General features: G+C 33.8%; 1 protein-coding gene across 3 annotated transcripts; it reads right to left on the bottom strand.

Annotated features, from left to right (window-relative positions):
• Nucleotides 1–411: 411 nt before the first annotated feature.
• LOC117336436 (angiopoietin-related protein 7-like) lies at nucleotides 412–8,299 on the bottom strand. Of its 3 annotated transcripts, none has more exons than XM_033896948.1 (7): nucleotides 8,009–8,299; nucleotides 6,604–6,695; nucleotides 4,811–5,224; nucleotides 3,113–3,234; nucleotides 2,762–2,858; nucleotides 2,396–2,557; nucleotides 412–2,035 (listed from the first exon to the last, which is right to left on the bottom strand). In XM_033896948.1, exons 2-7 carry the CDS (start codon nucleotides 6,635–6,637, stop codon nucleotides 1,788–1,790), a joined length of 1,077 nt encoding a protein of 358 aa, XP_033752839.1. In that variant the 5' UTR covers nucleotides 6,638–6,695; nucleotides 8,009–8,299; the 3' UTR covers nucleotides 412–1,787. The 3 variants fall into 3 exon arrangements, with proteins under 3 accessions (XP_033752839.1, XP_033752841.1, XP_033752840.1); XM_033896950.1 differs by having other exon boundaries at nucleotides 4,841–5,224; XM_033896949.1 differs by lacking the exon at nucleotides 8,009–8,299 and having other exon boundaries at nucleotides 6,604–7,292.
• Nucleotides 8,300–9,916: the final 1,617 nt, after the last annotated feature.

The following is a 9,916-nucleotide window of genomic DNA, read 5'->3' as shown; positions in this document are numbered from 1 at the left end:
TTCCTCCCATTCTGTGTTATTGTGTACTATCAATCAAACGAAGCGATGATTTTGTTCGGCATTAAGGATCCCATGCGTTGAACTTGAAAAGCATAGCCATTTTCGAAAACAGTATGTGTGAAGTTTGAACTTGTGCGGCAAAAGGGAACTCAGATAGAGTTTTGAAAGAAAACAGATCATCTCTTTATACGTGTGATTTTTCTATGTGAAGTAACAATGAAATTAACATTTGACCTTGCACACAAATGTGTTATTCTAAGCCAGGCATGTTGGTGTAAAATTGAGCTTATTCGGTCCAATAGAATTTTAGTTAATTGGTAGAAATTAATCTACTATTTAACAGTAACGATGAACTTAACATTTAAATTATGTTTACTTGAAATGCAATCCAAAGTAAAATACTTCTTTTAAAATGAGTGTGCGCAGTTTGATCGGTCCTATCAAACATGCGGATGTGAATTCGTTGATCTTCTCAAATGACAGGGTGACCGATCGGCGGACGGACAGCGTAAATACAATACAAGTTTTGGATCTTCGTTCAAAAAGAAATAAAATGTACTGTTATAGCATCAATATGCACGCGAACAGTATGTGACACCTATAGAACAGTGCATGTTATTTTATACTACATGTATTGCAATCTCAGTCCCAAATCTGTCGATGTAAGACATGTTCTAAGTAAGCGTTTTGATGAATCTTATGATACTGTCACGAATCAGTTGATTTGAATAGATGCTACCAAACACATTTCAAAGTTAATTTAATCAAAGAATATATATTTGTAATCGTGTCCCTCCTTGGGAACAGTAATATGTTGAAGTTGTGTAAGGCCTGATTCTTCCTTAATCAGTCTTGTCTTGTGTTATGTTACCTCGATACTGTTTGCTTTGAAATATGCGAGTATGCCTTAGAGAAATAATGAGATCATCTATTCAAATAGTAAGCAATGTCATTCTTCATTAACAATAGAAGAGTATTTAATTTTATAAACCTTTTAAACGATTCGCCGACTTTATGTCGGTACGTCACAATAATTCGGCGCTAAACACATATTTACAGCAATGATTGATGAAACCCTTCTCGGTACATCACCATGACGTGGAGCTTAATAAACGTTAACGGTAATGATTGGCCAATCCCTGATTGGCAAATCCCTTCTCGGTTTGTGGAAATGTAGGGAAACTGAGAAAATATTAATGGTAATAGTTAGTCTGACAACACCATGACAGGACGCTATACGAATATTTATATATGTCCTTTGTCCGTACATCATCTTATGCAGCGCTTTACAACATTTACGGTAATTATTGGTAAATCCTTTGTCCGTACATCATCATCATGCAACGTTACACAAACATTTACGGTACTTATTGGTAAATCCTTTGTCCGTACATCATCATCATGCAACGTTACACAAACATTTACGGTACTTATTGGTAAATCCTTTGTCCGTACATCATCATCATGCAACGTTACACAAACATTTATGGTAATTATTGGTAAATCCTTTTTCCATAAACACCTTATACACTATACACATATTTACGGTAATAATTGGCCAATTTATTGTCATGACGACACCATTATACGGCGTTATTAAGGTAATGGTTAGCAAATCCTTTGTCCGTACATCACTACATCGTGCAACACTTCACAAACATTTACGGTAATGATTGTCTGTTCCTTCGCCGGCGATAAACATAAACATTTACAGCCATGATTGACAGACCCATGTTCGTAATTCTAAATGATTCGAATCTAAAATCAAACTTCGAGTGCTGTATTTGTTAAGGTTTTTTCAACAACATTTTTGTTTTCTTCATTTGAACTTTTGTGTTTTCACCATAAAATCCCTGCCAATACATTGACTCTCTCCAATGAGAAGGGTCGTACAAGCCGTTAATATTTACATCCGTACATTTTCTGTGCCACCAGGAGGATTTTCGTATTTCAGCGCAGCTGGTTCTGTCGAGTATGTCATTTTCTCTGTCAGGTGTTGAAAACAATTGACCATTGTTCCATTCAAGGGCATTACCTGTATGTAATGAAGTAAATTTGAAATTCGGCATTCAGAATTATATACAAATATAATAATAGTACCGAAAGCATTACAGACTAAATCACAGTTCAAACTTGGAGTAATTTTTTCACTTTTCAAATTTCTAGCATAATTCTCGAAAAGAATCGTCATTACATGTGAACTGTAATTTAAGTAAATGATAGCGTTAAATGTTTGTGCCTAAGACAATTTATTGTGGTATATCAATTTCTTGTGTCACTGCTGACAAAGGCTTCTAATGTACAATTGAGACAGGCAGATGTGGAACTAGAATAGGTTAAGTTTAATTATGCTAATAAATTGATTACCATAGTTTGGAAATCGTTGCAAACTTACTGATATTGCCGCTGAAACCATTCACAGTTAATTTATAATGATTTGTCTCATTGGAAACTTGGAACTGTGAGTATTCGGCGTAACCAAATGTCCCATTCAAAGATTGCAGCTGTATACGTAGTATACCCGGTGTCTCAGTCAGGGCATGGATTTGTTCGTTTCCTGTTTGACACATAAAGTACAATGTGGAAGTATGGTATGACACAAATGTAGAAAAAAACAAAGCAATGACATCTTAATTTCATGATAATTGGCAATTTCCAAATGTAATGAAATAGAAAATAATTAGCAACATTTTGTCTTGTATTAGCTATTAGTTCAACTTGTATCACTTTTACATTTGAAAGAAACACAAATCCAACACACCTAACCAAAAGTTTCCGAGAAGATTACCAAATCCAGTTTTGTACTCATCCCATTTCCTGAAGAAGTCAACCTCGTTGCTTTGACGGTTTTGTATAGCCTGTGTGATACATCATAGCGTCAATATATTGAACATGACGTCATGGAAGTAGTTAATGAACATTGTACTTGATAGTGAAGATACATTCTTGTATTCAGCAGTTAATGACCATTGTACGTGATAGTATAGATACATAATTGTATTTAGTAGTTAATGAACATTGTATATGATATCATAGATACATCATTGAATTTAGTAGTTAATGAACATTGTATGTGATATTATAGATACATCATTGCATTTGTTATGCTTACAGTCCAAGGACCCCCTTCACTATCCATATCACAGTAGACATCAAAGGATCTACCTGGTACAGGCGTGATGCGATATACTCCAGACAAACTCGCTTGGCCAACGTCTCCACACGTTTTGATATCTAAATTGAATTATTCGAAAAGAGGTAAATATAGGTATTAAAATTGTAAGTCAAGTCAAAATACAGCTAATTTCTTCTATACGGCCTTATTGCACCGTAATGATTTTGTTTTAATTTATTTCCTGTTGCAAACGTGTCTTGCCTTTGGTGGTTGTTTTTATCAAACGTCCTATCAGGGTTTCCCTTTCCTGCTTCAGATGGAATGGCATGGCTTGAATTGTGGTTAATTATACTAAAACAGGAACAAGCTAGTTATATTTTCTTATTAATTATTTCAGTTCCAGTGCCCAGCCTGATTATGCTTTACATGACACGACCTTTGGACAGGACCCACAGCCTTTTTCACAAACGACTAAACGAAAAGACAAAAGTGAGTGTCAGGGGTTATATTTGGAAGAAAAAGGTTGTGAAGAAAGAAAAGCAATGTCATGTAAGATGACTACAGGCACCACGCACGACCCACCTGCATCCGGATGAAATACCGCGTATTGGTGTTGAGAGAGGAAAAAGGATTTGTTGGAATAAATTGTTAAGCAACCAGTCCAACCAGCGGAAGGCGTCTTAATAAGAATTCATATGTCATTTTACTTCATCTTAAGGGGGAAAAGGCGTTATACTAATTATGAGTTAAAATTAACTTTTTCCAAAATCACACAATCAAACCATACAAAAAAATTACGTAGAAAATCTGCGCAATCGATCTGAGCTCATATTTATTCTGGTCGGGCTACCATATTACCAGTTAGTTATGTTGGAAAGACTCACTGAGATTCAATACGGATGAGAGCTATACATAATTATTCGAAAATCATATAATAACTTACATCTAAGACAGTATTAAGCCCAAAATAGAGATAGTGTATCTAAAATCCGCACAATAGAGAATAAGTCTAAAACCCACACTATAGATAATAAGTCTAAAACCCAAACCATAGAAAGTAAGTCTAAAACCAACACTATAGAGAGTAAGTATAAAACCTAAACCGTATAAAGTAAGTATAAAACCCAAAGTATAGAGAGTAAGTATAAAACCCACACTATAGAGAGTCAGTGTAAAACCTAAAGTATAGAGAGTAAGTATAAAACCAAAGTATAGAGAGTAAGTATAAAACCTAAACCGTGTAAAGTAAGTATAAAACCCAAAGTATAGAGAGTAAGTATAAAACCCAAAGTATAGAGAGTAAGTATAAAACCCAAAGTATAGAGAGTAAGTATAAAACCCAAAGTATAGAGAGTAAGTATAAAACCCACACTATAGAGAATAAATCTAAAACCCACACTAAAGAGAGACAGTCTAAAACCTAAAGTATAGAGAGTAAGTATAAAACCTAAAGTATAGAGAGTAAGTATAAAACTCAAAGTATAGAGAGTAAGTATAAAACCCAAAGTATAGAGAGTAAGTATAAAACCCACACTATAGAGAGTAAGTATAAAAACCAAAGTATAGAGTGTGAGTATAGAGAGTAAGTTTGTCGTGTATTGTAACTTCCGGTAATATCATGTCGTGTATTGTTACTTCCGGTAATCTCATGTCGTGTATTGTTACTTCCGGTAATATCATGTCGTGTATTATTACCTCCGGTAATCTCATGTCGTGTATTGTTACCTCCGGTAATCTCATGTCGTGTATTGTTACTTCCGGTCATCTCATATCGTGTATTGTTACTTCCGGTAATCTCGTATCGTGTATTGTTACTTCCGGTAATCTCATGTCGTGTATTGTTACTTCCGGTAATCTCATGTATGTAGAGTAAGTTGTCTCTTTTTGTGTCTGCTGTTTTATCGATGGTATCGTAAAGAACACATCGCTGAGATGACTCGTCATATGACGCTATTGACAGGTTGAAGGCGGCCAAAACACACTCAATGGACGATGCAACTAAGATGTTCCGAACGGCATTATCTTGTAAATGACCATGTGTGATGACTTCGAATGTTTCCGTATCCCATATTTGCTGAATAGTTTCGAAACTACTGACGGCTACATTCACTGTAATAAATAATAATTGAGGTTTTTGTATTAATTGCTTTCAATAATTTAGTTTTCTTTTTAAATCAGATGAAGTTTGAGAAGTTTGTAAAGATACAATTCCATCAAGAAAAAACATATGAATAACGTAGGTAATGTTATATAATAATATCGTCAATAACACCGCCCACCTCTCTATGGCATTAATTAAATATGGGGGTTCCCGTACCGCCCCTGTTTTATTTTCTGATTTTCTTAATTTCAACTTTCTGGTCCCTAGTATCACTGACGGATCCTAGAACGACATAACAGCTATAGGATGTCCCTAGTATCACTGACGGGTCCTAGAACGACGTAATAGCTATAGGATGTCCCTAGTATCACTGACGGGTCCCAGAACGACGTAACAGCTATAGGATGTCCCTAGTATCACTGATGGGTCCCAGAACGACGTAACAGCTATAGGATGTCCCTAGTATCACTGACGGGTCCCAGAACGACGTAACAGCTATAGGATGTCCCTAGTATCACTGACGGGTCCCATAATGACGTACTATCTATATGATGTCCCTAGTATCACTGACGGGTCCCAGAACGACGTACTATCTATATGATGTCCCTAGTATCACTGACGGGTCCCAGAACGACGTAACAGCTATAGGATGTCCCTAGTATCACTGACGGATCCCAGAACGACGTAACAGCTATATGATGTCCCTAGTATCACTAACGGGACACAGAATGCCATAACAGCTATATGATGTCCCTAGTATCACTGACGGGTCCCAGAACGACGTAACAGCTATAGGATGTCCCTAGTATCACTGACGGGTCCCAGAACGACGTAACAGCTATATGATGTCCCTAGTATCACTAACGGGACACAGAATGCCATAACAGCTATATGATGCCCCTGGTATCACTGTCGGGTCCCATAATGACGTAATAGCTATATGATGTCCCTAGTATCACTGACGGTTCTCAAAATGACGTAACAGCTATAGGATATCCCTAGTATCACTGACGGGTCCCAGAATGACGTTATAGCTATATGATGTCCCTAGTATCACTGACAGGGTCCGATAATGACGTAAAAGCTACATGATGTCTCTAGTATCACTGACGGGTCCCAGAATGACGTAACAGCTATATGATGTCCCTAATATCATTGACGAGTACAAGAATGAAGTAACAGCTGTATGCTGCAGATTTTTATATATTTTTCAGCATATGGTGTAATTGTTAAATTCTTATTTGAAGTTGCCACATCAGTAATAAAATTTATGTCTTAAGAAAAAATCTATCTGGGATCATTATTTTGCATAACATGCATGAGACAACTACAAAATGTATTAAAAAAATGATACATATACATGATCCATTGCAGGTAAAATACATACCTGTTAACACCGATATCATTAGAGGCCATGCCATGGCTACATATCATAGTACACGGTGTTATCAGTTTTGTTTATCGAGGTTGTCTCAGAGTCTACGGGAAAAAAAATGCTATCAAATGAATTAAGAACATACAATGAATAAAATATAGTATCGTCTGATCAACATATCTTATGCTGATACTTTTGTAGTAATAATTAAACATATCAGCCATACCCCAGCTTGGTGACAGTCGACTCTCCTGTCCCATCGGTATATAAAAACAAAATGTATTATGACACTATAGACCTCAGTCAAAATCAAATATCAATTGATTTCTTTTTTATATAATCTTGTTTGTAACAAGCATTTTCATTGGCTTAGAAATTTATGTTACCAGTCCATATTGTAAAATATGACGTCGCCGTTCATAACGTCGCTTTTGATTGGAAGATGGAGCAGAGTAGTGATTTGGTACGGAAAAAAGTCCACCAATAAAGTTATTTTTTGCGGGGTATAGATTAAATTATAAGGATTAACTTGAATATATTTTATGTTATGGAGTTATTTCACACACACTCTCATTATAAAACCGATTCGCGGTTTATTTATAGCATACACTTTTTTATGTATTAAACCTTCATAACATTAAAAATGTATTCAAGTTGATCCTTAATTATTTTAACTTTAGCTTATTTTAGTGTGTTTTGTTTAAACATATAAAATGAAAGTGAAATATGTAAAATAATGTATCAATTATCGTTTAAAACCTTATTGTATATATATATATTTAATAATAAATAATATGTCGCTAATTTTGTAGTCATATCATATAACAGAGAAATTCATATTCAATTCGAAAGGTTTAATAATTTTCTATGGAGATTTGGTGAAAAATGACGCCTGTCACCAAGTACATTTCAATACAGCTACATTGGAGGTGATTTCTGTCTTTCCGAATCGTTGCAATGGGTAAATATCCATTTTGGCATAGTTAATGTCAAACGCAAAAAGAAAATATTGAAATACGAAAATCAACGAGAGAAGTAAACAATTAATATATTAGTAGACCTTAATACAAATGAGAACAAGTGTCAAGTATGCAAAGCAAAGTTGTCAATTAATCACGGAGCAATGTTGATGCAGTATTTTACCAGATTAATATATGATATCCTATATAACATATTAGACATATCATATTCTTTAAAAATATTATCGTATAAACATATGATATATAATTAACATACGAGATATATCATAAACATATAAGAAATATAATAAACATATAAGAAATCTCATAATTATATAAGATATCTTATATATCATATAATTTGGTAAAATACTGGATCAACATTACTCCTCGCATGTATAACAACTTGGCTTGTCATAGAGAATGCTCCCTTATATAATTACAACACTCATACTTACTTGTCAGCACTGATTCCTTCATAAACCATTGCGGTTCCCAATGTATATAAGCCATACTACACAGTCACAGTGACAAGAAAAACAACTACACTTGAACTAACGTTACCAAACATTCATATTGATTCCCGGCTGAAATTACACAGGGGACTCCAAAACAACCGATAGTCGAGGTAGGTAGGTTGATGCATAGTTAATCAGCAGGCAGATTAGTATCTGACAAAATGGTAATACAAATGTATATAGCGTGATCGGAATATATCAGGCACATTTTGCTGTACGGCAAGCAAAGTTGTCATTTATTCGCGGAGCAATGTTGATCCAGTATTTTACCAAATTATACAAGATACCTGATATGTTTATAAGATATCTTATATGTTGATGAGATATCTTATATAATTATAAGATATCTTATTTAAAGTTTATAAGATATCTTATATAAGATATAAGATATCCCATATAATATATAAGATATCTTATATAAGATATAAGATATCCCATATAATATATAAGATATCTTATATAATATATCAAATATCTTATATAAGATATCTTATATAATATATAAGATATCTTACATGATATATAAGATATCCTATATCTTTTATAAGATATCTTATAAACTTTTATTCAAGAGATATCTTATAAAGTATACAAGATATCTGATAAAAGATATGATATCTTATATAATATATAAGATAGCTTATAAAGAAAGGTTTTTATAAGATATATTATAAAGAACGAGACTCTCGTGAGACCGGCAAAACATAAAAGTTCGAGAATGACTGCTCCCTCTGTAAGGTAACTTCCGTTTTATTGGAAGGCAAGCGGAACATTCACAATCAACCCTCTGTCGGGATCACGATCGGCTAGGCACGGTGCAGATGTCGTGTTCGAGCAAACATGAATATATAGCAATTATGAATTTGTTTTAAACCATTTTATGTAGTTTCAGCTTCATCTCGGCTCTTTCATCGAGTGGGGGAGAGTTCATTATCTCAAATTGAAATCTCGTTCTTAATAAGATATCTTATAATCGAATTTTATAAGATATCTTAGATAATTTCCTTTATAAGATAGCTTATATAATATATAAGATATCTTATAAAGTATATACGATATCTTATAAAGTATATAAGATATCGTCTAAAGTTTATAAGATATCTTATTTAATTTTCTTTATAAGATATCTTAAATCTTTTATGAGATATCTTATATATTACATAAGATATCTTATAAAGAAAAGTATATAAGATATCTCATTTAATATACAAGATATCTTATAAAGCATATAAGATATCTTATAAAGTATATAAGATATCTTCTAAAGTTTATAATATATCTTATTTAATTTTCTTTATAAGATATCTTATATCTTTTATGAGATATCTTATATATTATATAAGATATCTTATAAAGAAAAGTATATAAGATATCTCATTTAATATACAAGATATCTTATAAAGTATACATGTATAAGATATCTTATATAATTTGGTAAAATCCTGAATCAACGTTGCTCCTTGAATAAATGACAACTTGCAGGCACATTTTGCTGTGCTTTGCTTTTGATTTTTTTTAGCATATTTTCTTTTTCTTTTCCTTCGGTCCCCTTTTTGTTCATAATGAAGACAAATGGAATGATGACAACACACGGAAACAAAGTCCAAGAAGTATACAGGAGGGGGAGGAAAATAAGGAAAACATAACGAGTTTACGACTTCTCACATACTTCACAGGGTGATCCCGTGGTTACTAGGAAAGGAAACAATAGAAACTTTTACCTCCTGGAGGGTGTCTCACATACTTCCTTAGGGTGATCCAATGGTTGCTAGGGATGGGATCAACAGAATATTTTACCTCCTGGGGTGAGACAGGGGAACCCCTTCCTGGGGCGGAAGATTCCTAGTT

Source organism: Pecten maximus, chromosome 10, assembly GCF_902652985.1.
Source record: "Pecten maximus chromosome 10, xPecMax1.1, whole genome shotgun sequence".
Lineage (NCBI taxonomy): Eukaryota > Metazoa > Mollusca > Bivalvia > Pectinida > Pectinidae > Pecten > Pecten maximus.
Note: the sequence above shows the minus strand (reverse complement) of the source record. Positions and strands in the feature narration are given on the sequence as shown.

Coding starts and splice junctions, on each gene's coding strand:
- LOC117336436 (XM_033896948.1), bottom strand. CDS start 6,637: ATGGCATGGCCTCTAATGATATCGGTGTTAACAG. Junction 2,859..3,112: donor GTGAAGGGGGTCCTTGGACT/GTAAGCATAACA, acceptor TGTATCACACAG/GCTATACAAAACCGTCAAAG. Junction 2,558..2,761: donor TCTCGGAAACTTTTGGTTAG/GTGTGTTGGATT, acceptor TGTGTCAAACAG/GAAACGAACAAATCCATGCC.